The sequence below is a fragment of the Mirounga leonina genome, unplaced genomic scaffold (assembly GCF_011800145.1).
Source record: "Mirounga leonina isolate KUSES-001 unplaced genomic scaffold, KU_Mleo_1.0 Mir_126, whole genome shotgun sequence".
NCBI lineage: Eukaryota > Metazoa > Chordata > Mammalia > Carnivora > Phocidae > Mirounga > Mirounga leonina.
Window position 1 is genome coordinate 25,192,012 of NW_023270314.1, and position 27,508 is coordinate 25,219,519.

At 48.5% G+C, this 27,508-nt stretch overlaps 1 protein-coding gene and 1 pseudogene across 1 annotated transcript; one reads left to right on the forward strand and one right to left on the reverse strand.

Annotated features, from left to right (window-relative positions):
- Positions 1 to 7: 7 nt before the first annotated feature.
- LOC118009007 lies at positions 8 to 18,415 on the reverse strand (annotated as a pseudogene).
- LOC118009009 (keratin, type II cytoskeletal 3-like) lies at positions 18,414 to 27,247 on the forward strand. The gene is given in 10 exon segments (XM_035002897.1): positions 18,414 to 18,983; positions 20,654 to 20,874; positions 22,128 to 22,188; positions 22,818 to 22,913; positions 23,156 to 23,320; positions 25,016 to 25,138; positions 25,756 to 25,979; positions 26,663 to 26,697; positions 27,010 to 27,109; positions 27,172 to 27,247. Coding segments are annotated over 10 exon segments (1,671 nt in total).
- The last annotated feature ends 261 nt before the right edge of the window (positions 27,248 to 27,508 follow it).

The window sequence follows — 27,508 nt, forward strand, 5'->3', positions numbered from 1 at the left end:
GCGGGAGCTAGTGCGAGGGATTGTTCCGGGAAGCTGCCACGGGAGATGATTTGCACAATGAAGTCACACTAAATCACTGCTCAAGGCCAGTCCTCGGCCTTCTTTTTCTGCTCCGTAGTCCAGAAACCTCTGTTAAATGCCAGAAAGTCTGTAAATGTGAGCGGCATGTTGAACAGGTCATCAAGCCACCTCATCTTTGCCGTGTTTTACTGTTGCTATGGGAGCCGCCATGTTTAATCCGGAAATCCACGTCAGCAGTTCTTCAATATACTTTTCTATCAAAGAGAGGTACTCGTTAAAATTGGCGTGTAGGTGGGTTTATACTCTTCTGTGTCTTCAAACTCCCGGTGTTATCTGTCCATGAAATTTCTCATAGGTGCCTGGAACTCAGCATCCATGACCACGTCCTCGATAAATCCAACCCTAGCTTCAAATTAGGCTTCAGAGGCGGAAGAGGCAGGCAGTGTGAAACTCTCTTCTTCAGAGACTTCTGCAGCTTCCGTCCGGCCCTGGCGAGTAGCTGACCGGCATCCCCCAAGCCGGGGAGCCTGCGAGTTTGAGTCCGCGCCTGCGCACCGGTGCCCAGGGGCCTCCAAGCCCTGCCCAGCCGCTCTGCACCCGCCCCCCAGGACTGACTTCCAGGAGCCACACTCTGCCTCCTGACACAGTGGCCGAGATGATCATTCTTAATGACTTCACAATATTCTAGTATGTGGATGTAGCACATTTTGTTGCATATGTCATGTCTACTTTTTCCACTATAATAAACATTGCTACAATGAACACACGTGTCTCTGAACGCTTGTCTTACTCATTCTTTAAGATAACGTTCTAGATCTGGAATTGCTAGGCCACTTTAAAATTTTGATTTATATTGTCAAACTACTATCCAGAAAGAGTGTACCCACTGGTAATTTTACAAATAATGTATAAGACTTCCTGTTTCTCCAGCCGTGCAAACACTCTGTGGTATTCTTTTTAATTTTCAACAGTTTTCTAGGTTTGCTTTTCATTTCTTTGATTGCTGATGAGATTGAACATTATAAATATATTATGTATTATTTAATTAACATTATAAATATATTTGCAATTTAATTTTCATTTTCTGTGTATTGTTTCCATTTGTTCAGCCCATTTTCTCTTTGGTCATTTTTTTTCCTTATTAATCTACTTGTCCAAGGCAAGGATTCTGACAGCACTTGAGCCACTCAGGAGTCCAGAATCTGTTCAACATTCGTAATTGGGCCAGAATTAGTGCCCCATGGGGGAAGTGGGGTGAGGAAGACAGAACCTGGCCCAGGAACAGGGAGGCCAGAGGGGCTAACAGGATTGCAGGGAAGTGGGGCCAAGTTCCAAATGGGTAGGAGCCAACTCCAAAATCATGTCTGCAATGGTAGATGAGATGATGGAGTTGGGGGGGTGGGTGTCGCTAAGAGAAAAACAGAAGCAGGGTCAGCCCCATAGAGATGAGAGGTCTGTTGTGGATGGCCCTCCAGCCCCAATCCTACTTTATTTACTCCCTTACAGCATTGATCCTAAGATCACTCCAGTACATATTCTGCCCACAATTTCCATCTCAGAGTCTGTTTCCTGGGAATCTGACCTGAGACAGGGGCCGAGGGAGCAGCCAGCTGGTTGCTTGACTGGGGTTTGAATGAGGAGGATGCCTCTCTTCAGGTAAGAGCTAGTTCCTCCAGGGAGAGTGGAGAAGACCCCAAGATCCTTGAAGACCCCAGAGGTAAAGAGCCAGGGGCAGTGGGCAGCCCATGGCTTATACCAAAGATTTCATTACAAAATTCTGCAGGGATTTGGAGGGGAGTGGACTTCCCTGGCTTGCTGCCATCTGATTAGTTGTAAACCTTGCCTGGGACATTCAGAAAAGCTGAGCTGTGGCTGGGGCAAGGACTGATGTGCTAATTGGGTCAGTCTCCCCAGCCCACCTCCTGCCTTTTCTGTCCATTCTGGACATCCCTCCCTCCCCAGCCAGATTTTTGAGGACTCCACTGTGGTGCCCAAGGTCATTGAAGTCAAGATTCCTATTAGCTGATCTCTAGCTGATAGAGATAAACTTTAAGCATTTTCCCTGCCTCCAGGCTGCTGGGGCTAACCTTCTCCAATCTATCCTTTACCGGCAACTGGGGAGAGCAATTGACATAGGAACAGCTTGTATATAATTGTCCTACTACCTATTGTCCCCTTGTATATAAACTCTGCCTTGCCTCCTCTCTGCTCTGTTTCTTTTTCTTCATTAAACTGCAATATATGATGATGGATTTGACTCTCTGAGTTTTTCAGAGTAATAGGGACCCATGATGTTTTCTGAATCAGAGGGCAACACACTCACAGTGTGACCTGCAGGAAGTTATGCTAGCAGCTGTGCATGGAATGAGTGAGAGATGAGGAGAGGATGAGGGTGCTGAGGGAGTCTTTGGGGGTAAGCCAACTGGGTCAGACTTTATGATTTGCCCAACTGCCATGCTGTGCTTCACTCTTTCTAGATCTATCTCAGGGCAGGCCACACCCTGGGGCTGAAACACTTCTCATACTGGCACCAGTGATCCTTGCCAAGAATTCCAATTGGCTCAGTGACAGCCAACTGACTAACTGCAGTGCCCAGCTTGGGTCACCTCAGTGGGCAGCCTTTCTTTATTGCCTCCTTTGGGGACTTTGGGCCACAGTGGTGGGAGAACATGGTCAAAAGCTGTTCCTATGTCCTCATTCCTTATGATTCAGTGGAGTAGTTGACCCCTTTCCCAGTAAGACTTTGCAGCATTCTGCCTCCCTTTTCCTCTCATAACCTGAGATCTCATGGCTCTGGAAAATCAATAAATGAAACCAAGTTTTGTTTAGTAATTTCCACCTGCTCAGACATTGTTCTGAGAATTTCACACATACATAATTTAATCTTCACAATGATCCTATGAAGTAGGCATGATTATCCTCACTTTACAGATGAGAAAAAGAATGGAGACATGAAGATCACTCTATGCCAAAGGTTGCAGTTAGCAAGTGGTACAGCCAGGGTTTGCACATGAGTAGTTGGGCCCTAGAGTCCATGCTTGTAACTTGCATTGTATACTAATATCATATGCATGGTTTTGTTTTTTTCATGATAGATTTGGACAGTGGAATGTCTCTTTGGTCTTTGAAGGCAGATGCTTACTTTATTCAGATCCCTGCTCTGTTCCTGGTTCTGAAATCTGGTCCAGCTATCTGGGAGACTCTTCTATTTCAAGAGGCTGACACTTGTCATCACTCCTTCCAAACTTGACTTCTCAGCCTCACCTTTAGTTCTGACTATTTGCATGTGCTCACAGATTTCCTGCTTAAGGTCAAGTAAACATTTGTTTCAAAACTCAACTTTAAAAAAGACCCAGACCTTGTCCATTCTGTTTTGTTCCTTTTAAAGCCAAGAACAACAAAAAAGTCTCAAAGTCTTTATGGATAATAAAAACTTACATAATTTAGCATGTTTACCTTTTTGCCTCAGCTGCTGGGGAGTATTTTTCATTGGATGATTAGAATACTTGCTTCCTTTTTAAAAACATGGATTATTATTATTTTTAGAGGGAGAGAAAGTAGGAGCAGGGTGGGGGGAGGAGGGACAGAGAGAGAGGGAAAGAGAGAATCTCAAGCAAACTCAATGCTCAGTGCCAAGCCCAGCACGGGGCTTGATCCCACGACCCTGAGATCATGACCTGAGCTGAAATCAAGAGTCAGACGTTAAACCGATTGGGCCACCCAGGTGCCCCTAGATTATTGTTTTTTATTTAACTCCCTTATTATTGGGATGAGAGGGAAATAAAAATAAAGAAAATTGAGAAGGTAGTCTTCTCTTGATTGTAGCTAAGCTCATAATGAGCAAATTGGAAACTGGGCATTCACAGAGGAAGAGAGCGATTTAAAAATATTAGCTGTTAGTATTGTGATAATAAAAATAATATCTGCCTCTCAGGGATATTTCAAAGAACACATGAAATAATATACACAAAAGTGTTTTATAAAATGAAAATATTCATATATATATTGTACTACATGTGTGCAAATTTTGATTAGCAACTAGATTATAAGCTCTTTAAAGAGAGGGACTATGTCATATATTGTTTGTATGTTATGTAATACTGGACAGAAAATGTTTACTTGTTGACTGATGGACTGATTAAATAATATAATGCATGCCAGAGCTCAGCACAGCTCCTAGAATAAGACAAGTACTCAATAAATGGGAGATATTACCATTATTATTTCAAAGTTTACCACTGTCAATTAATTTCTGAAGATTCAGACTCTCAAGGCTAGAAATGACTTCAGAGTCCCTGAAAAGGAATCCCCATTTAGATACTGAAGTCTCTAAAACACCATTCCACAATCAGCAGCCCACCTTCCTATGGAAGGTAACTCCTCTCTTTCACAGAGGTTGCTCGGCTGAGTCCTACCTTATAAATTCCACTCATTGGTCAAAGTTTTTTTTCCCCTCTGTGGCCATAGGGAACAACCCTAAGTTCTCCTGTGCATGACAGTCTACAAATGTTTGAGGATAGATTTTCCTTTCATTGGATTCCTTCTTCAGGTGGAATACTTCCATTTCCTACTCTGCTTTGGGGTGCCCACTGCCATCCTGGGTGCTCTCCCATAGACACTTCATCCTCTGGACCTCTGGAACCCAACCCAGACTTCCAAGAGTGGCCTGACTAGCCCAGGAAAAGAGTGGGCATGGGGCTTCTTGTTGTGTATCCTCCAGCCTTGTAGGTGAATTTGGCAGATCCTTCCTGTCACTGACTCATCCTGAGCTGGTGCCATTTTATACAAGCCATTCAGAAACTGTGTTTCCCCGTGCTGAACCATACAGCTGCTTTGCTTAAATACGTCTGTAGGGTTTTACTTTACATTAGTCTCTGTTAAATTTTTCTTGTTATATTTGGCTCAAGCTCTAAACTGTCAAATTATTTCTGGACTGTAATCATGGCATCCAGCTTTTTATTACTCTGACCATGTTCAGGCCAGTTGTAAATGTGAGCTATATGCAAAGCTGTCCTTGCTTGGGTGTACTGGAAAGAAAAACTGCTATAAAGGAAAAATGACCTATTTATAATAGAAGAGAAAGGTGTTATATTTAATCTTAAGGGAAGTAGCTTTTTAAAAACCTTTTTATTATAGAAAATTTCAAATAAATATAAAAATAGAATAGTGTAATGAATGCTTGCTTCTGTATCCATTACCCAGCTCGACAATTAACTCATTATCCTGTTTCATTTCTATTCTCCCCACTCCCTTTACCCCTCCAGATTATGTTGAAGCAAGTCCCAAACAGCATACCATTTTATTCATACATATTTTTAAAGTTTCTCTAAAAGATAAGGACTCTTTAAATAATATAACCGTATTAACATTATCACCCTTAACAGGATAAACATTAATTATTTAATATGATAAAAAACCAGTCCAGTGTGTCAGTTCTATTCTAATAAAAAAAAATCCTGTCCAAGTTCACATTTCCCATAATAACTTATGAATGTTTTCATTAAAATCACTTGTTTGAATCAGGTTCTAAATCATGTTCATGCATTGCAATTGGTTCATATCCTCCTTTTTTATTCCTTGTAATTTATTTGTTGAAGAAACTTGGCCATTTGTCTTGTGGATTTAGTGTCCTACAAAGTTAGGGCCCCCCACCTCCACATCTCTGCCGTGATACTGTTCAGCATGGTCCTCTTTCCTTTGTCTCTATTTTTAATGATCATACAATAAATTGGGGTGAACTATTCTATAAATTTTAACACAGTTATGCATGTATAGATTTATGAAGCCACCACCACAACTGGGGTGCAGAACAGTTTCATCACCCCCTAAAACTCCCTCATGTTATTTTTGTATAGTGACACACCCCCTCTACCTCTAACCATGGGCAACCACTGATTTGTTCTCTGTCACTATAGTTTAGTCTTTCTGAGAGTCTCGTATCAACAAATCACACAGTAGGTAACCTTTTGAGATTAACTTCTTTCCCTCAGCATACCTTTGAGATTCATCCAATTTGTTGTATCAACAGTTTGCTTCTTTTTATTGCCAAGTCTTGCATGGAATTGATGTCGTATGGTTTGATTATCTCCTTTCTTCTTGAAGGACATTTGAGTTGTTACCAATTTTTGTGATTATAAATGGAGATGCTATAAGCATCCATGTACATATTTTCGTGTGAATGTAAGCTTTTATTTCTCTAGGGTAAATACCCAGCAGTGGGATTTTTGGTCATATGGGTGCGTGTTTAACTTTATAAAAAATTGCCAACCTGTTTTTAAGAGTGGTTGTGCCATTTTGCATTGTATGAGAATTGCAGTTAAATTGCATCCACCAGAGCAAGTTGTCAGTATTCTTAAACTTTAGCTGTTCTAAGACATGTGTAGTGGCATGGCTCTTTGCTTTGAAGAATATATTGATTCTTTGCTTTTGAAGGGTGAGATCCTCTCCCTCTCTCTGCCCCCATGGAAATCTGGAGAGGATGAGACAAACAGGCATTTGTTACTCTGCGTACAAACTTAGAGGGATTTTGAATTTTCAAGGGAGATCCAGGATAAAAGGCCAGAACTGCACCATGGAGAGAAGAGGAGGGTGAGGAGGGCTCAGGGAGCAACAGGGGCCCCTGCAATGTTAGGAGATCACATGTGGGCACCACAGTTAGGGAAACACTTCCCAGGGGATGATGATGACATTTCTATCACAGGGAATTCACATGAGGAAGTGGAGTCATTCCTGGACTGTACCACCCTATCTCTCATTACTGCACATCTTCAGCAAAGGAAGAGGGTTGGGGGGCAGTTGTGGGCCAGAGTAGACTGGGGTCAGGACAGTGGTCTTGGGGACTGGGAGCAACAGGTAGGAAGAAGATGTGTGGTAGACTGACTGGGGAAAGTCTGGCTCAGGGCTCTACAAGTGTGTGGAGTAGGGGGGGGTACTGAACTCTCTGCAGAACTGAATGGGGGTTGGATATTTGGTTGATTAAGGAAATGAGGTTGGAGGACTTTGAGGGTATCTGGATTACATTTAAAGCACAGACCTTACCATGTTATTCCCCCTTCAAGTCCTTTAATGCTCCCCACTGCCTGAGGGTGCAATCTGACATCTTCATATGACATATCAGACCTTCTTGAAGGGGCTCAGCTTATTTCTCCGACGCTCTCCCTGAATACCATAACTTTTTTTTTAAAGATTTTATTTATTTATTTGAGAGAGAGAGAATGAGAGAGAGCGAGTACATGAGAGGGGGGAGGGTCAGAGGGAGAAGCAGACTCCCTGCCGAGCAGGGAGCCCGATGCGGGACTCGATCCCGGGACTCCAGGATCATGACCTGAGCCGAAGGCAGTCGCTTAACCAACTGAGCCACCCAGGCGCCCCTGAACACCATAACTTTTTGTGTACTACCTGTACCAGAGAGCAAAATGCCCCCATTTTCTTAAACACTCAGCTATTCCAGGTCTTGGGTCCTTTGCACATACTTCCTTTTGGCTAGAATACTCTCTGAGACCCCATCTTTCTTCAGCTCTGACATCCCCTCTTCTGGATAGATCTCCATGTATGCCCCTCATCTGTGTCACCAGCAGGTCCTTGACAGACCTCTATCTTTTGCGGTACTTTTGTATTGACATGTCTGCCTCCCTTGCTGGACTGTGACCCAGCAGTCTGAGCAAACACAGAGCAGGCAACGGCCATTTTTTTCTTTGTGACTGCAGCACCTGGCTGCAGTCCTGGACCCAGAGCGATACTAGATAAATGAGTGAGGGCTGAGGATCGAGCATCCGTTCAGGGGGCACTGTCCAGATCAGGGAATAGGATTCAGCTGGGCATGGATGTGTCACTGGTGCTATGCTTCCTCCAGGTTCTTCTCCATCTGCCTCATGAGCAACCCAGCTGGCACCATGCTGAGACCCTGTTTCCCTACACCTGTAATATCCTCTGGCCTATTGGACAAGCTGCCCCAGCTGAAAATGAGATAAAGTTAGGCTGTCATAATGTGTCAGTAAAGCCGTGTTGGCCCTGAGGTCTCATGGTGTGTGTGTGTGTGTGTGTGTGTGTGTGTGTGTGTGTCTGTGTGAAGATCTCCCGAAATTTATCTTGAGCTCATGTCCTGAGGCTCCCATCTCTGCCTTGGCTCCAGGGTCTCTGTGGCCCTCAACGTCCCGGGTGTGCCTCCCATTTCCTTCATCAAGATGGGAAGTTTTCAGTGAAGGAGGCTGCATCTCAACTTCTGCATCTTATCACCTCCCAACCCACTATCCAATAGTGAACTAATTGGAAAGGATATGAGATGGACTTCTTTATTGGATCACAATGCAACATAACCTTGTCCTTGAGAAATGTAACACTGTTAGTGAGTAGCAGTCTGCCCTGCAAAGTCAGTGCCAAATCCTGGTGGCTGTTGCCGAGTTAGGAGGGAAAGTCTACCTGGTTATACTAAATTCCCTACAACAGACAAGTTGTGCTACTTCTCAAGCATTCTTACTTGAATTTCCACCAGAGCTGTAGCATGTGTTTATTTAGTTTTACTGAAAAGAGTTTCTAGCTGAGGGGCTGCTTGGGTGGCTCAGTCGGTTAAGCATTGAACTCTTGGTTTCAGCTCAGGTCATGATCTCAGGGTCATGAGATCAAGTCCCATGTTGGGCTCCCCACTCAGTATGGAGTCTGCTTGGGATTCTCTTCCTTTCCCTCCTCTTCTGTCCCTTCCCCCACTTGTTCTTTCTCTCTCTCTCTCTTTCAACTAACTAACTAACTAACTAACTAACTAACTAACTAACTAACTAACTAAATTCTTAAAAAAAAAGAGCTTCTAGCTGAGGGCTGAGAAGCAGAGTGGGGTGGGGGATGAGATTCAGCTCATTGACTGAGAACAAAATTCTGCACTCCTGGGACTATATCTTTTTGTGGGGGGACACCTTCATCTAACCTGCCTTCACAGCCTGTGCCATGGTAGGGAGTATCTTTGGCATCCAGAGTCTGTACAGCCTTGGGGGGAGCAAGGAGATCTTGTTCAGTGCTGCTCAGGCTGGGGGTTCGGTGTGGGGTTGCTGTGTGGGGCTGGGGGAAGAGGCATGAGCGGTAGCTCTGGAGGAGGCTCCTTTAGCAATGGAGGCAGAACTGGTGGTTTTGGAGGGGGTGGTGCGTGGTCCCTGGTTCTGACAGAGCCCTCTCTCTGGGGACCAGATCTGCCTTGGCAGGCAGCCGCAGCAGAGCTGGGCTCTAGACATGGTGGGTGGGGTGTCGGGCCTAGACTGAGTGAGGGGCTCCAGAGAAAGAAGCCTGGATATTTGGGGATTGAGCCATGGGAAGAACACTGGATTGGAGCCCTATCTATTGCTGGATAATCATTTGGGGTTTATCTGTCCTCACTGTGTAACTGGAACAGGTTCCATCTCCTCTTTGATCCTCATTGTCCTTATCTTTACAAAGAGACCTTTGGAGGTCTCTAATCTTTGAGGTGTTTCTTAAGTAACACTTCGAGTGGGAGGTGGCTCTATGTTCTCGTAATTTGTTTTTATTTTCCTTTCTACAGCAGTATGTCTGGGGCATGTCACAACTCTGTGCATCTCTAAGTATCTTACATATTTTTTTCCCTTGAGGTTGGGTTAAATACTGCTACCGAGATTGTGTAACTACTTCCCTTAGGATAAAGCAGAATGATTCAAACTTTCACAAAGGGAAAATAGGTCTCTATATAACAAAGGCATTATTGAGTTTTCCACATTCCCACCTCTTGGGGCTGGAGGAAAAGAAGAATGCATCTGCTGTTATTCCTTATGTCTGCCTCTGCCACAGCTGAGCTCACTCCTCACCACCTGCTGTGGCCACCTACCCTCTAATACTCCTGTGTGCCTCTCACTCCCCACCCCTCAGCCCCGAGCACCTCCACCTTCTCCATCCATCCATGTACCTAGAGCAGGAAACAAACATTCCCATTACCCCAGATGTCCCCAGCCTGGTCTCTCTTCCAGCTACCCCTCCCACCCCGTCCCCACCCCTGAAAGGGCTAATCTGATTTCTCACAGCATAGGTTAGTTTTAAATGTTTTTGTATTTTATAAGCATTTATCAGTAGAATCATACAGTTTGTGTCTGGACTCTTGCCTAACACAATATAGCAAGATTCCTCCAAAACCAGCTATGTGGTTGCAGATCATTCCTTCTCATTAGTATGCTGCTATGTGGCTAAACCTGGTTATTTACATGCTCTACTACTGTCGGAGATGGGGTTCGAGTCCAGTTTTCAGATATTATGGACAATCCTGCAATGAATATTCTAGTACATGTCTTGTGGTGAATACATGAATGCACTCAATTGTTTGTGTACATCTTGTAGGGTCCATAGGGTATGTTGGGATTGTTGGGTCCATAGGGTGTGGTATGTTCAGCTATAACAGATACTCCAAACACTTAATATTTCCTTTCTTTGGTAGTTTAGCCTTTTTGGAGGGGGTACTATCATATATATTTGTGATTTTAATTTGCACGTCCCTTAGTGGCTAAGGATGTTGAGATCCTTTCATATATAAACTGGCCATTTTGGGTATCTTCTTTCATGCAAGTCTTCTGCCCATTTTTCTATTTTTCTCGCGCATTTACAAGGGTTCTTTATATATTCTGGATATGAGTCCTTTGTCAGATATATGAATATTTTTTCCCACTCTGTGGGTTGCCTTTTCACTCTTTAATGGAGTTTTTTGATAAACAGAGTTACTTAATTTTATAAATTCATCATATTTTTCTTTTGTGTGGTGCTTTTTGTGTCCCATACTCTGCTCTATACTCTAAGGTCATGAAGACCCTGTCTGGGGTCTTCCAAAAGGCTTACTGTTTTACCTTTCATGTTCAGATCTGCTTTTGACTCTTGTGTATTTTTTCCCCCATACTTACATGAAGTTGGAGGTTCTATAACATTTAATTATTAAAAGAAGTCTATCTGGTTAATCTTGGTGATAAAAAGATAGACGTTTGCTATATTGTTTTCTGTATGATTGAAAAATTTTACAATTAAAAATAAAATGAAAAATATTTAAGCATAGATGTTTCCCTGGGTTCCCTCTTTGATCTACTGTTCTTCTCATGCTACATGGTCTTCCTGAGTGCGTTTGCCTACTTCCATTCTATTCATCTATTTATTTAAATTTCATCAAGCGCCAATTCGGTCCATGTACCATGAGGTTGCTTGCCACAGAGATGAATATAATATGGCTATCCCTTTAAGGGACTTACAGTCTGGTATATATGATGATAAAGAATTGCAGTAAAGGTCCTTGGGATAGCTATTGATTGCAAAGGACACCTCAGAGCTCATGTTCTCTTCAACATGAGTGTTCAGTCTTTCCTTCCTCCTCTTCTTGTCCCCTTTTTAAAGTCAACTTTATTGAGGGATAATTTGCATAAAATAACAATGCAGCCATTTTCAGAGTACATTTCTTTTTTTTAAAGATTTTATTTATCCATTCATGAGAGACAGAGAGAGAGATGCAGAGGCAGAGGGAGAAGCAGGTTCCCCTTGGAGCAGGGAGCCTGATGCGGGACTTGATCCCAGGACCCTGGGATCATGACCTGAGCCGCAGGTGCTTAACCGACTGAGTCACCGAGGCATCCCTTTCAGAGTACATTTCAATGAGTTTTGACAAAAGTATATCCACATGTAAGTACAACCACAATTAAAATATAGGACATCTTCCAAAATTTTCTCCCACGCCCCTTTGCTGTCAATCACCTGCCAGCCCTCAGGCCCAGGCTGAGGCTTGCTTCCTGTCACTATGGGTTAGTTTTGCCTCTTCTAGAATTTCACATAAATGAAATCATACAGAATACATTCTTTCTGTGTCTGGCTTCTTCCCCTCATCGCGATGTTTTTGAGATCCTTCAGATACATGTATGCCCCAGGCTGTGGTTTGCCTTTTCTTGCCTTTTCTTGGCGATGTGTTTCGAAGCTCCCTGCCCCCTTTCCAGCACTCTGATGGTGCCTCACACTCTACAGCTTGTGCACCTGCATCTAAGGGCTGGCTGCTCTGCCTGGCCTCTTGGACTAGATAGAAATCTCTATCTAGTCTGAAGACAGGACAGGTGGCTCTCTCTTATTGCTTCCCCAGCCTTTCATAAAGATGTGGAAGTTTTCCTCCTTTAATATAGTTGCTTATGTTATAGGAATTAGTACATCAGAATTAAAGCAAACTGGAGCTTTAAAAAAATACCAGTGCCTGGGCCACATTCTCTAAGATTCTGATTCAGGAGGTCAGGAGTGAGGCTTGAGGACCTGGATTCTTAAAAGCTGCCCAGAAGTCCTGATGAGTAGTCAGCACTGAGGGCCACTACCGATAGGGTGAAGTCTCGATTCTGCAGCGTGGCACAGAGAGACCACCATAATCAGTTTCAGCCTACAACTTCAGCTCCTTCTGCATCACCTGTCCTCCTCTTCTATGCTCCCTATTCTGCAAGCATGTGTGATCTCTCACCAACACTCCCCCTCACCTGTATATTAAATGTTTTCCTCTCTAGCAGGGATGTCTTTCTCTTATTGTCCATCCACTGGGCCCACTCCTACTCATCCCTCAATACCCCATTCAAAATTACCTCCTCTATGTGGCCTTCCATAGCCTTTCTTCCCCTTATGCGCATAGTACTGCTGTCAAAAACACTGACCCCAATGTGATATAAGGAGTTGTTTATATGACTGACTCCTTCAATACAGCTGTGAGCTTCTCCAGATCATGGGCCCTGTCTTGTGCAGCAGCATGTTCCCATTGGGTAGCCTGGTGCCTGACATAAGTAGGTGCTTAACAAACAATTGCTGAGTGAATGAGTGGATGTTTGGAGAGATGACTGAAGGGATGGTGGTCCTTGATGTATCTCTTGGAGGGGATGAAGTCCTAGGGGAAACAAGGGCTGGATACTCCTGCCTGGATTCTCTGAGCATTGTGCCTGATCCTCACTCTAAGCTTTGGTTTCCAAGTCTCTTGGGAGAAAGCAGAGTCAAAGGGTAGGTTGGGACAGCATTTGCCTTCTGACTGTATCAGTCTTCAATCCTAGTTCATGCTTAATGCTCTTGTCGTTCTCATTCAGGGTTACAGGTTGTTTGAGTCTGTGAGTGTGAGTCACGAGAGGGTGTGTGTCTGTGTGTAGCATGTTTGCCCATATGCCTGTCAGTTCAGATAAATGAAAGGATTTTAAAAAGTTGAAGATATTCTATAAATGTCAGATGCTATTAAGTGTTGGCACTTATGCTTATGAGGCTGTGGCTTGGCATTTTTTGGAAATAAGAACTTCTCAAGTTGTACAAGGCTGGCCGGCCACTGAGGGTATAGGGATTGTCCCAGGTATGGGGATTGCCCTCCTTGTGGAGGAAAGACATTCTCATTTGACATTGGGCCTGGTAGGGACAACGGTGTCCCCGGAGCTGTTACGAGAGCTCAAGGGTCTAGGCTAATGATACAAGACATCGATGTGGGGCTGGGCTGCTTGCTCGTTCCTAAATTATGGGTCAGTTTAGGTGTAAAGAAAAGGGGAAGGGGGTTTTAAGTCAGAGGACGCTTCATGGTCCCTAGGACAGAGGAGGAACCAGTCAGAAGAGGTCAGCACAGTGCCCAGCACAGAAAGGTGCTCAGGAAGGGGTGGCTGGGGAGCAGGTGAAGGGGAGGGCAGAAGAGCCTCACCCTAGGGCTTCGTTTAGAGACTGGGCTACTGGCTGTGAAACGCTCAGTGTCATTCCAAAAAATGCCAAGCCACAGCCTCATAAGCATAAGTGCCAACACTTAATAGCGTCTGACATTTATAGAATATCTTCAATGCGCATGGCTCTGGCCTGTGGCCTCTGGCCTGTGGCCCATTGGCTTGCAAAATTGAGACTGTGAGCCTGACTAGGAAAAAGTGGGATGGGGCAGCAGAAACTGTCCCCTCTGCTGGGGAACTAACACAAAGTGCCCTTGCTGGGGACCATGCTTAGACAAGAGTAGGGTCCTGTTTGTGCCTTTTCTCCCTGTTCCATACTCTGTTTTCATCCGCCATTTCCTGAACTTGATCAAATCCCAGTCCACTGTTCAGAGTCAGGGCTTATTCCATGAGCTGAGCTCTGGGTGGGAACACAGAGTTCCCTGGGGGGCCCACACAGGGAGCCTTTTCCCGAGGCCTGAGTCTTGCATGGCTGTTCCCCAAACATGGGTTCCAGACTGGGACAGAACTGGATCGGAGGCCACTTCCTGTCTGTGGGCCCTTGGACAAGCGATTTAACTTCTGAGTCCCAGTTTTCCTCTTCTGTGAAATGGAGCTCCGTGCCCTTCCCTATAGGGTTTCGGGGCAGGTGGAAGGGAAGAGGTCTGTAACTGTCAATCACTGAGCCCGGCACTTGGCCCGCATGCCGCTGCTTGCTTTTCTGCCACTATTACCATCCCTCAGTTAACACAGCACATCTGTCCTTCTGTTTATAAAGCCCTTCATTGCACTGACCTCAACTCCCAACTTGCAGCCGCTCTGCTCCATGGGCAGAGCAGGGGTTTCTCAGCTCCATTCTGATTGGCTACATGGCGGCCCAGAGGGATCTGGAGCCTAGGAGAAGGGCTTCCTGTTTCTGTGCAAACTGCTTTTTTAAAAAAGATTTTATTTATTTATTTGAGAGAGAGACAGAGATAGCGAGAGAGAGCACGAGTGGGGAGGAGAGGGAGAAGCAGACTCCTTGCTGAGCAGGGAGCCCCATGTGGGGCTCGATCCCAGGACCCTGAGATCATGACCTGAGCTGAAGGCAGACGCTTAACCGACTGAGCCACCCAGGCACCCGCAGGCCGCTTTCCATGGCACAGCTCTGATGGTCTCCTGGGGTGGTAGGGTCTGGGCACTTTGAGGAGGCCACCCACCCATCAGGGGCCCTGTCCCTCAGGGCTGCAGCTGCTGAGTTATAGATTCAGTGAAGCTGGTCCCTCAGTGAGACTTGGATCAGAGCTCACCTGGTATGGGATAACAGTCCCTTATGGAGCTGCGTTCTCTCTGATCGCAGACCACAGGACACCAGAGCTCAGTTCCTCACCCCCCGACCCAGTGCCCCCCATCCTGACACAGCCCTGCATGCTTCTCCCTCCTCAACTCCTTCCCAGCCTCACTTACCCCCTGCTGTCCCTGGCCCACGTCATCCGCCACCAGCTGCCATCAGATGTGTTACTAAGCTGCTCCTTAACCCTGAGCGCCTGCATCTGACTGCCCTGTTTCCCCAGAGAAGCCGGGAATCCCTGCAGTCAGGAGCAATTTTTCCTCTGCCTCCCTAATTCCCCCAAGGATGGCCCAGCTTCCCCAGAGCAGAGGGGGCCTTGGTCATGGTACCAGCCTGAGAGGCGTAGCCATGGCTATGGAGAAGAGGGGCTGCAGGGCCCCATGTCTCTCCGGAAGCCCCTGTGCCCTCCATCTGGGAAGGCCCAACTGGGCTAATTTTGTCAGCAGCATGCTCTGTTCCTCTCCCTAAGAGGCAGCCGAGAAGAGCGGCTGGGCTTTATAGTCTGCAGGTGTGGGGGATTAGCAGTGGGCTTTGCCAGGAAGAAGGGATTTGGGATGGGCCCTCATTAGAGCCTCAAACTTCCACCCCAATTTCTTTGGGATTTGTTCTTGATGTTTAAAATGCAAACTGACTTCTCAGCATATTCAAACTGGGCCAGGTCATTGGCAACCATCAAGGGGTGGAAATCACTGAATTGTTCTGCCGTGTTTCCCTTAATGGCAAGGATTGGAGAAAATGGTAAGCAGGGGCAGGAAGACAGTGTGGGACACTTCCTCATTTGCTCCTGGGTCTCTTTTGAGGAAGGCATGGGCCACACTGGAAAAACACCGTTGGGGAGTCAGGACCAGCCTCACAGGCCTGCAAAGACAGTGGCTTTATGTGTTGTTATAATGTCCCCTCCCCACAGCCCCTGGTCACCAACCCACCCTCCATCTGCTTTCCCCAGGCTGACTCTGTCCTCAGCATCACAGATGTCAGCAGGCTGAGGCGGTGGAGGCAATGAGGCTAGGACACTGGGGCCCGTTTCTCCCCTGCCCATACCTCCTTTGAACCCCAGGCAGGTCCAACATGAGCCCCCTGCTCGAGTCTGAAGCCCCAATTGTGCAGAGGAGGAAGCTGTGTACAAGGAGAAGGCTCAGGTGGTGGTTGCATCATGACAGCACCTGCGTTGTGAGCTCTCAGTCTGGGCCCCTATTCAGACCCAGTTGCCGTGTCTTGGTTTCTCAGATTAGCGAGATGCTTTGAGCAAGAATCAGGGCCTTGGAGGGATGGGGCGGGCACCTAGGTTTTGAAGGGGGCAAGGCAGGCAGTTCCCATCTCTGACATAAAGGGAAAGAGAGCACGCATGGGGCAGGACACTGTGATGACAGCGTGTGGTTTTGTGAGTATGTATGTACGTATGTGTGCGTTAGTGGGAATGCACGCTATTCGTGTTGTGTTTTGCTTCTCCCTCTGTAGGTAGAAAGTCTGGTGGTCTGAGGACTGAATTCTTAGGGAGGGAGAGCTGGATCAGGCAGAACCTCTACTTGCCCAAACTTTCTTAGCCTGTCTTCCTTGAGGGTCTTTGTGACTTTGCGTGTTTGAAGGGTTTTGGAACTGCTCCAAGGTTTGGCAGGTCACTGGTTTAAACTGGTCCTCCCCCAGTGAGCTTGTAAGGGAGCAGTTTCCTTGCACTCCTGGTGTCAAGTGTAGGTGCCCAGTGGCCATAAGCGAAGGGGGTGAACGAGGGGAGAAGCTGAGATGGAAGAGAGAGGGTTCTGCAGGGAGCCTGTGTCTGAGCATGGAGGCCAGATGGGATGGGAGAGGGGAGGCTCATTGTAAAGGGGGGCAGCCTCTGTGGAGACTCATTTTCTAGACAGTGCCTCAGGTTTCGCTGCCAGGAGCAGAGTCATCAAGACTGGTCTTTGCTGTTGAAGGGAGGTAGGAGACAGTGTTATAAAAGGGACCTACATTCACACCGCACACAATTTAGAGAGAGGTTTTCTCATACATGATCCTCTCAATAACCGGAGGAATAGACATCCTTCGTCTTTAAAAAAAAAAAAAAACTTTAATGGCAATAAGAAAAGGGAAATTGGCAGATTCAGTGGGTGTTCTGTAAAATTTCTAGATTTTAGGCAGTGTGTCCTAGGAAAAGAATTAGAGATGAGGCCAAGTGAGCTACAGGCTAGTGGGAGATACTGATGTAGTGTTCCAACAACGTGGAACACTGAGTGCGAAGATATCTGAAACTTTTGTTTCTCATATGGAAGAAAGAGCAATGTAGAGAATTTTAGGACAAAAATCTTCTTCTCGATCGTGATGTGTTGGATGTAACCAGCCCTGTAGTATACATCACGATGATAAATAGATACTTCAGAAAACTCGTGATGGAAGAGAGCCTTCATTTGCAAATAGTCTGAGTCAAGTTCAGCGGCAACTGCCCAAATGGAGAATGGAGGTGATTTTTTAGTTCTCGTTCTTCTTAAATTTTCCTGGGGAGGAACCCAACCTTTCCAGATGGGGAAGGTGGTGTCTCTCAGGTGAGCCAAGGAGAGGAGGCCTTGGGAATCCTGCATTCATTTTCCTAACGTGAGCCTGGAAGAGGAAAGGCTGGTGGTTTCTCAGGCCTGGACCAGGTGGTCTAGACCCCTCTTCCTGGCTGGATTGGCTTTTGTCCAGCTTTCCCCTCCCTGTGGGCCTCTCTCCCCACCTGCCCCTCCCTATCATGGGCCTTGGCCATGGTCTATACTTCCTCTCGGTCCACTGCACATGCCTACCCTTCTCAGATTGAACTTTCTCTCTTACCCCACCTCAGCTCTCCTTCCAAAGCCCTCGTGGCTGAGAACTTGTCTCATGTGTGTTTCACACATGGGCTTTCTCCTCCCTGGACAGCAAGAGTCCCAGAGGGAGCAGCTGCCCCTCCCCTGACTTCAGCTTCTCCCTCCATCTCCTCAGTCTTTCTCCTCCTGGCTCTTCCCTTCTTCCCTCTCCTCCCCCGCTTCCTCACTGGGGCTCTGCACCCATCCCTGTAATCTTCTGAGGCTGGATGGGCTGGCAGAGTGGCCTTGGGGATGCAGGACAGGCAGAGAAATGCTGACCTGTCAGCACTATAAATCTCTCAGGAATTAGGGGCTCTGTCCAGCCCTGCTGGATGGCCCCTCTCTCAACTTGAGCTTATGTCAGGTGAGTAACCCTGGGAAAACAAAGCAATCTGGAAATTTGGGGTGATTACCAAGGTGTGTTACGAATTCTGGACTCAGCCTCTTGCTGCCAGGCAAACCAAAGCTGATAATACCTCAATTGGTTGGCTGGCACCACAAGCCAGCCAAGCTCCCTGGCCCTATATAAAGGCCATCCCCAGCCCAGAACTTCAGAAGGTGTCCTAGTTTCCTTTAGCTTTTCCATCCATCCTTTGGAATACCTTGCTGTCCGCCATGAATCGCCAGGCCAGCCACAGCCAACAATCTTGCAGATCTTCCAGTGGGGGCCGCCGCCAGGGCTTCAGTGCCCACTCAGCTGTGGTGTTGGGCCAGAGCCGGGTCAGCTCCACCAGGTCCTCCTCGACATCCCACTCAGGCAGGGGCAGTGGTGGGTCTGCTGCCTGTGCCATCATGGGAGGAGGTTTTGGCAGCAGGAGTCTCTACGACCTTGGGGGCAACAAGAAGATCTCCATCAGCTTGGCCGGAGGCAGCTCCCGGGCTGGAGAGTTTGGGGGGGCCCACAGAGGCAGTGGTTTTGGAGGTGGTGGAAGAGGGATGGGTGGGGGCTTTGGTGGAAGGGCTGGGGGTTTTGGTGGAGGGGCTGGTGGCTTTGGTGGCCCTGGGGGCTTTGGTGGGCCTGGTGGTCCAGGTGGCTTCTCTGGGAGAATCCAGGAAGTGACTGTCAACCAGAGCCTTTTGCAGCCCCTCAATGTGGAGGTCGACCCCCAGATTGGGCAAGTAAAGACCCATGAGCGGGAGCAGATCAAGACCCTCAACAACAAGTTTGCCTCCTTCATCGATAAGGTGAGCCCATCTTGGGACAGCTGGACAGTGAGGAAACCTGGCTTAACTGGGATGGTCTCTTTTTCTTCTTCTCATTGTGAACCTGAGGAAGAACTTGTGGGTTCATCCTACACTTCACGTCCTCTGTGGCATGTCAGCAAGTGGTGTAACAGCAGATGATGGAAATATTGGATGGAGTTACTGCACCCGTCACATGCCCCATCACTGTGGTTTGTCAGAGGCACTGCTGGGATTGTTTGTTGCCGTCATGGAGGTCCCCTCACTGTTGCTCTCTGAAACTCAAACACAGAATTCCCTCCCTATGCCAGGGGAGTTGTGAGCTGTTTCCCTTTCAAAGAGAGACTGACTCTGCCCAAGCTTGATTTGTCTGAGAGAGGAGTTCATCTGCCATCAGCCTATGAAGAGGGATGCAGAGAGGTTTTGGGAGGTGGGATGGGTAGGGATGAGGGGTACCTCCTCCTCGGTGGTTCTCACAGGAAGACTTCAGGGTGAGGAGCTGTGAGTGTTGAGGCCATTTGATATTTGTATACACTATGATAATTGTTGTGGTCACCAGAGGGTATTTAGGTTTTTGGTGGCTTCTGAGTGTTTCAACTATACTGTTGAGTATTATGTGATCCTGGGAAAATATCAGGCCTTAAAGAGAGGATTCATAGGGACTCTTTGGGGTCCCCTCACCCTACATCAGTGTCCTAGGCAAAGCCAAAGGAGGAAAAGTGTCTTAACATTGAAATACCAGACCTTTGTAGAGGTGAAACTCTTCAAAGTCAAGTGACCTGCTTGTTCCCAGCAGACACCTGGTGTCCCAATAGAGTATTCACAGAAAGGTGGAAGGTGATGTGACATGCTGGTTCCCCAGTGCTGGGCCCAGGTGCAGCTCTCATCACCCTTCAGGGCAGATTCCCAGGTCTTGGAGCCCTGAGTGTCCAGCATAGGGCCTGGCATGAGCTTGGTGCTTGGCAAATGTTTGTTGAATGGCCGATTGATTGGTATTTATTGCACGTGTTTATGCAGTTGGTCTTGAACTTGTGTGCAGAAATGTTTTGCAGCAAATGAAAGTTTGAGACATCTTTAGCTAATGGTGCAGTTTAAATGCAGCTGAGCCCTACATTTAACCAGCTTGGCAGAGAGAGCTGACTCTAGGTGATTCTGGACCCTGTTTCCTGCGGCAAGGGCGGCCTGAAAGCCATTTCCCTATGGCCTTTGCTCTTTCCCACCTTCATGCAATGTACCCACCTGTACTGCAAACCTCCTCCTGGGGTCTATGTCTGCTCTAGGATGTTGGACTCTCCTGCTATTTGTTGAATACTAAATGATTGAGGAATGAATGATGGAGGAATGAATGAGTGAATGAATGAATGAATGATACAGCAGGAAGATCATCAAGCGTAAGTATCGGGAAACCTGTCCTGTTTTGTTACTGACTTGTGTGACTGTTGTCATCTCTGGGCTTCAGTTTCCTTATACCTGCACAGTCGGGCTCTGCCTCTCCCACGTCATACCAACACTGCTGTCCACAGGAGGTTAGCACTCAACTATCACAGCGTTCAAAATGCAGCCCTGCAGGAGAGACGAGGAGACCCCTGGGACTTTGTTTGGGGATGTCATGAGCCACCATGACTGGAGCTGGCCCCAGACATTTCCTTGATGCTCTTCTCATTGGGCGGCAGGTGCACTTCCTGGAGCAGCAGAACAAGGTCCTGGAGACCAAGTGGAGCCTCCTGCAGGAGCAGGGCTCCGGTTCTAATACCAACAACCACAACCTTGAGCCTTTTTTTGAGAACTACATCAGCAGCCTCAAGGCTTTCCTGGATGGGCTGCACCTGGAGAAGGACAAGCTGCAGGGTGAGCTGAGGGGCATGGAGGAAACTGTGGAAGACTTGAAGAAGAGGTGCGTGCTGCCCTTGTCCCGGGGTGGGGCTGGACGGCGGGAGAGGGGGAGGGGCGGATGGCAGGAGGCCTGGGCTCCAGCTTAGCTCTGTTCCAGCTGGCCGCAAGCTTGCAGGAATTTACCCCATCCTCTCTGACTCTCGATATCCCAGTCTTTAAAAGAGAGGCTCATGGCTTGCTTGAGAAAGATATCCTTTTGAGAATTTAATGAAAGGGTACATACATATAATTTAAGGAGTTCCAAGACACCCTGAAGCTCATTCATGAACCTAACAGACTCAGAAAATATCCTATGTCCTCCCTGGGCTAGACAGTCTTCAGGTTCCCCTCCAAATGGGAATTTTGTTTCCCCTGTCAATAAGCCTCTCAGTGAGGGGCGCCTGGGTGGCTCAGTCGTTAAGCGTCTGCCTTCAGCTCAGGTCATGATCCTGGGGTCCTGGGATCAAGCCCCGCATCGGGCTCCTCGTTCTGCGGGAGGCCTGCTTCTCCCTCTCCCACTCCCCCTGCTTGTGTTCCCTCTCTCGCTGTGTCTATCTCTGTCAAATGAATAAATAAAATCTTAAAAAAAAAAAAAATAAGCCTCTCAGTGAGTAGCAACTTGCTGTGCCTTTGTCAAGCCCCGTTCTGCCACTTATGAGCTCTGGGATCTTGAGCAAGAGCCTCAGCTTCTCTGTGCCACGGCCTCCTCACTGTAAAATGGGGATGGGGTAGTATTGACCCTATTTGCTGTAATGAGGATTGAATGAGTTAATACAAGCATAATTCATGAAGCAGGATCTGGCACATTCTTAACGACCCATTCTTGGTTTCATTAAGTCAGGAAGTATCTACTGGGAGCCCACGGGGCTACCATACTTGCTATACACGAGTTGGCACCACACACCTTCCCCTGAAAGCTCCTGGCAGCTCAGTCATCTCCCTCTGCTCATATAATAGCTCATAGAACAAAAAATCCCAAGTTCTCCAGGAAGCCTTCTGGGATTAATGAAAATAGGACCCTGCTAGGAAGAGGCTTCTACTCCTGTGTCCAGTAATTGCCATCATTGTTACTAAGTGGTACTTGGCACATAGTAGATGCTCAGTAAAGTCTGTTGGATAAACTCTCACCTGAATCTGGAAGGCTGTGCTTTGCACTGACAAATGTTTTGAGCTAGACCGGCAGAGGCCCTGAGTCTACGTTACTTATGAGGAGTGCTCGGGGGCCAAAGGGACATCCTGGAGAAGGCGGATCAGAAAGGGACTCTTTTCTCAAAGGTATGAAGAGGAGATCAACAAACGTACAGCTGCAGAGAATGACTTCGTAGTCTTGAAGAAGGTGAAGGATCCCCCCACCCTCAGCCTCAGCCCAAAGCCTCACAAAGCAGAGTGGTTTAAAGGTTGAGGGGAAGCACGAGTTTAGTCCTGCTAAGCGGAGGGTCTCCTGTACGCCATGTGGATGAGGGCCCGGGCCAGGGAGGGAGCCCACCGAGCAGGGCCTGAAGATTCTATATGGCAGGCTCTAAAGGGCCTACCAGACTTTGGCCATGCCCCTTCTGATGGGCCCGTGGGGTTTATGAATCTGAATAGGCCTTGAGTTTTGATTAGAAAATGGACAAAGAGAAGAAATAGGGTTTTGTTTTTTTTAGGAGTACATTCCCAGGAGCTAGTTTGCAAATTTAGATTCTCCCTCAGGCCCTCCTCATAAACCCTCCTCACCAGGGACCCGGTGTAGTGGCCCCAGCCCCGCTCACCTCTCAGCCCTTAGCCTCTTTTGCTCCTCTCTGTCGGGTATTCGCCAGGCCAGCCTGCCAGACAGCGGTCTACTCCTGTTAGGACATGTCTGCCTGGGCCTCATTTCCCCTGAGTGGAAGCCCCCGGGGGGCAGGCTCTCGTGGCCCCTTCCTCAGGGCCCAGGACTGGGCCAGTCTACAGGTTGGAGGGGACAGTGACTGAACTGTCCCTCAGGATGTCGATGCTACCTACATGATCAAAGTGGAACTGGAGGCTAAGGTGGAGAGTGTGACAGATGAGATCAACTTCCTGAAGGCCCCCTACGATGCCGTAAGTCTGCTCCTCACCTGCAAGCCCCTGGCCCACCTACTTTCCACCTCCTGGAGAAGGCAGAGCTCACCAGATCTTTACCAGGAGGCACTTGAATCACACGTGTGCTTCTGACAAAAGTGGTACCTTCCCACCCGGCCCTCAGTCAGACCTGACCCCTCCTGAGCTGGCGGCTCCCAGTCTTCTGGGGAGCCCTGGTGTTGGATCTGCTCAGGAATGGGCATGTCTGCCTGGCTTTGCAGGAGCTGTCCCAGATGCAGTCAGACACCAGTGACACATCTGTGGTCCTGTCCATGGACAACAACCGCTGCTTGGACCTGGACAGCATTATTGCTTAGGTCCGCGCTCAGTACGAGGTGATTGCCCAGAAGAGCAAGGCCGAGGCCAAGGCTCTGAACCAGACCAAGGTGGGTAACACCATCATATAACTCTGGGGACTCTGGCTCCCCCATCAAGCTACCTGGGCAGCCCTTGCCTCTGAGTCATTCTCTTCTATATCTCCAGTATGGCAGTTCCCTCCCTGCCCTGCTGGTCTGGTCTCACCCACAGGCAACTCCTTTCCTTTTATTTTTTAACTTTTATTTTATTTATTTATTTATTTTTAAAAAAGATTTTTTTTTTTTAAGATTTTTTATTTATTTATTTGACAGAGAGAGACATAGCGAGAGCAGGAACACAAGCAGGGGGAGTGGGAGAGGGAGAAGCAGGCTTCCCGCTGAGCAGGGAGCCCGATGTGGGACTCGATCCCAGGACCCTGGGATCATGACCTGAGCCGAAGGCAGACGCTTAACGACTGAGCCACCCAGGCGCCCTTTAAAAAAGATTTTATTTTATTTATTTGAGACACAGAGAGAGAGAGAGCACAAGAGGGGGTAGGGTGAGAGGGAGAAGCAGACTCCCTGCTGAGCAGGGAGCCCGATACGGGACTCAATCCCAGGACTCTGGGATCATGACCTGAGCCGAAGGCAGTCACTTAACCAACTGAGCCACCCAGGCGCCCCCCGCCTTTTTTTTTTTTTTTTTAAGATTTTATTTATTTATGTGAGAGAGAGAGAGAGAGATAGGGAGCACAAGCAGGGGGAGTGGCAGGCAGAGGGAGAAGCAGGCTCCCTGCTGATCAAGGACCTCCCATGAGGGACTCAATCTCAGGACCGCGGGATCATGACTTGAGCTAAAGGCAGATGCTTAACCGACTGAGCCACCCAGGCATCCCTGCCTCTCCCTTCCTAACCAGACAGCTCTGACTTTGCTGTAACTTGGTGCTTCTCAACAGGAGGGAGGGAGGGTTTTCTCCCAGGAGACATATGGCAAAATCTGCAGATAGTTTTGGTTGTCACACCTGGGGTGGGGATGGGGGTGCTAGTGGAGTCTAGTGGGTATAGGCCAGGGATGCTGCTAAACATCCCATAATGCATGACCCCACCCCTCAACAAAAAATCATCCTGCCCAAAATGTCAGTAGTGCCAAGGTCGAGAAAGTCTTAATCCCTCTGGCTACATACCCTTTATTGCTGGAGATACTTCCATTTCTCCTCCACCAATCCGGACCTTATATTGTTTGCTCTGATTCGATCACACTGAGGGGCTAAAGCCAGTGTCTGGAAAGGAGTGGGGGGAGAAAGAGGGAGATTGAGCAAAGGGACCCCAGACACAACTTCTGTCCTCCTCCTCCCATCCCAAATCTGAATGGGGCATAAGCTGGCCCATATACTGCTGACTCTTCTGGTTAAGAAGATGGTTCCAGCGTCTGAAATGTTTGCATTCAAGTTCCAGCACTTTCACTCGATAGCTGGATGAGTTTGGTCATGGGAATTAAGCAATCTGTGTCTCAGTTTTCCCATTCATAAAATGGGAAATCATACCTTTCTCATCAGGTAGTTGTGAAGTACAATGAGATAAAGCACAGAGTCAGGTGCAAAGTCTCTGCTCCACAAACACAGCTATCACGCTAGAAAACAGGTCCCTGGATGCAGGGGAGAGAGAACCTTGCACAAGTCACATGTCTGTGTTTTGGTTTTCCTGCTTGTGGCATGAAGGGTTGGGTTAGGGGATCTGTAAGGACCCTGCTGGCTTTCTGAAAGGATGACTCTTTCCTGGAAACAGTTGGGGGAGCTGCAGACCACGGCCAGCAGACATGGGGATAACCTGAAGAACACCAGGAATGAGATCTCAGCGCTCAACAGGATGATCCAGAAGCTGCAGGCCGAGATTGAGAGTGTCAAGAAGCACTTGGGAAGAGAAGGAAGAGCATGTGTCTGAGACTGTGGGCTTATGCTTGCACCATAACACTCAGGGCTCAGCACTTACTCCTGTGAAATCCTGTTGTAGACTCAAGCGTGCTGAGATTGACCAGGTGCAGTTCTGGGCTGGGTGCTGAATAAAGGTCCTGTCCCCATGGAGTCTGGTGGCTGATGTGGGTCAGCGATACTGAATACTGGCAAGACTGGGGAGGTTGGGGAAAGAAGCTGATTGTGTGAAGACCGAATTGGGAGAGTAGCCTAGGATGGCCACATCTAGATGCACTGGGGCAGAGAGAAAGTTTCTCTGATAATTCGGGAAGACTTCTTGGAGGAGGGAAGTCTTCAGAAGATGCTCAATCTCTTACCATGAAAGGCGAGAAAGGTAGAGTCTGACTCCTCATGAGCTGGGCTAGGTCTTTGAGGCCAGGTGTCGATAATCCCCCTCCTTGATGTGCTAGGGCTTAGATGGAGGCCCAGGCTTTAACCTCTGTGGGCCGTGGTTTCCTCATTTGCCCTACACGAGGGGACCCATATGCAGGTACCAAGCACACAGTGCAGGCCCTCAGTATATGAATCTCAATTGGACTCCTGGCACCCCATACCCAGAATGCCAACCTGCAGACGGCCATTGCTGATGCAGAGCAGTGCGGGGAGCTGGCCCTCAAGAACGCCAATGCCAAGCTTCAGGACCTCAAGGCCGCCCTGCTGAAGGCCAAGGAGGACCTGGCCCGGCTGCTGCGTGAGTACCAGGAGCTGATGAATGTCAGGCTGGCCCTGGACATTGAGATCGCGACCTACCGGACCCTCCTAGAGGGCGAGGAGTGCAGGTTAGTGAGAGTCCCTCTGGTTCCCGAGAGGCCCAGTGGCCTGGTGGCTTTGCGGCCTGAGCCTGCTGCTGGGTACCGGGTGCGTGCATGTGCTCTCCACTGGAGGTGGTGGTAAGCCCTCCACAGGCCCAGCCTCCTCCTTTTCAGGGCTGCAAGATGCTGCCAGACCTCCAGGAGAGCTGTGTTCCTAGGCAATAGACACCCCAGAGCCTTATCTTGGACAGGCTTCCCCGCCCTTCTTGTCTGATGTTTTAGCTGTAAAACACGTGTCTGCAAACAGCGGTCATAGGCAGAAAGATTATTTCTAGGCCATTTCTTTATTATGGCCTTAATTGTAGGTTTCTATAGAGTAGGTTCCTGGAGGCTGGCCCTTGGGTACAAGACCCTGGCCCATGTGGATTCAAATAATATTTACCGAATAAAGAGGATCCTGAGGAGTGGGAAGAGGGTGGGTAGGCCAGGGAGTGCTCCTCGGCTGTTACTCTGTGGAGTGTTTGTGGAAAGGGCAAGAACTGAAGTCCAACCTGACCCAGTAGAAAAAAGGAATGCATGCCATGATTTTTCGAGCACCTATCATCCTATTTCTTGTCGTCAGCATCAATTGCTGTTGCCCTAGGCAAGGTGCGTCTGGGGAAGGGAAGAGCTGCACAGGTCACTGACACTGGGGTCTGGCCCTCCCACAGGATGTCTGGAGAGTGCCAGAGTTCTGTGAGCATCGGTGAGGACGCAGGGCTTTCTCTGGGAAGGGGTTGGACGGCTGGGAATCATGTTTCTCAAATCGCGGGCCAGTGCTGGTGAGAGATCATCCTAGGGGCAGGCTGGGAAGAGCTCTTGGGTGGTGGCCAGGGTAACCCCGCGGCTGAGTTCCCAGAGGGGCCACCCTCCTCTCCCTGCGGGTCGCTGGCCCTGCCACCCTGCGCGAAGTCTCAGTGGGCGGGACCCTGGGAAAGACCTGAGGGGAGCGGGTGTGGCCCCGGGGCTGGAGGACGCCCCACAGGCTCCCTGACCCCAAACGCTCTTTGCACAACAGCGGCGGCGGGGGAGCCCCGGGAGCCGGTGCCCCGGGAGACGGAGCGCTGTGAGGCGGAGCTGGGGCCCGCGGGGGCCTGGGCTCGGGGCGGGGCTCGGTGGTGCGCGGGGGGGGGGGGGGGGGGGGGGGCTTCTCCGGTTCTGGGGGCTCCTGCGCCGTCAGCGGCGGCGGCAGCAACAGCTCAGGCCGCATCTTGCAAAGCTCCTCCCAGAGCCAGCGGTCCCACCACAAATTCTGAACGGGGCACGCCAGGTGTCCCCGGACCCCTTCACCTGCCCGCATACCCCAGCTCTATGCATGCTATTCCACACCCCCGTGGGGCCCTTTCCCAGCGCATCTTCTGACCTGTGCCCCGGAGCCCCACCTTTCCAGACGACTGGAGTCGTGGCCCAAAATTTGCTGAGAAGGTTGATTGGGTTGAGCAACTGAGTCAGGCTAAGGGGCAGGGCCCAGGAGCTAGGCGGGTTCATCGCCTCTGCCCCACAGGTGACCCCACTGC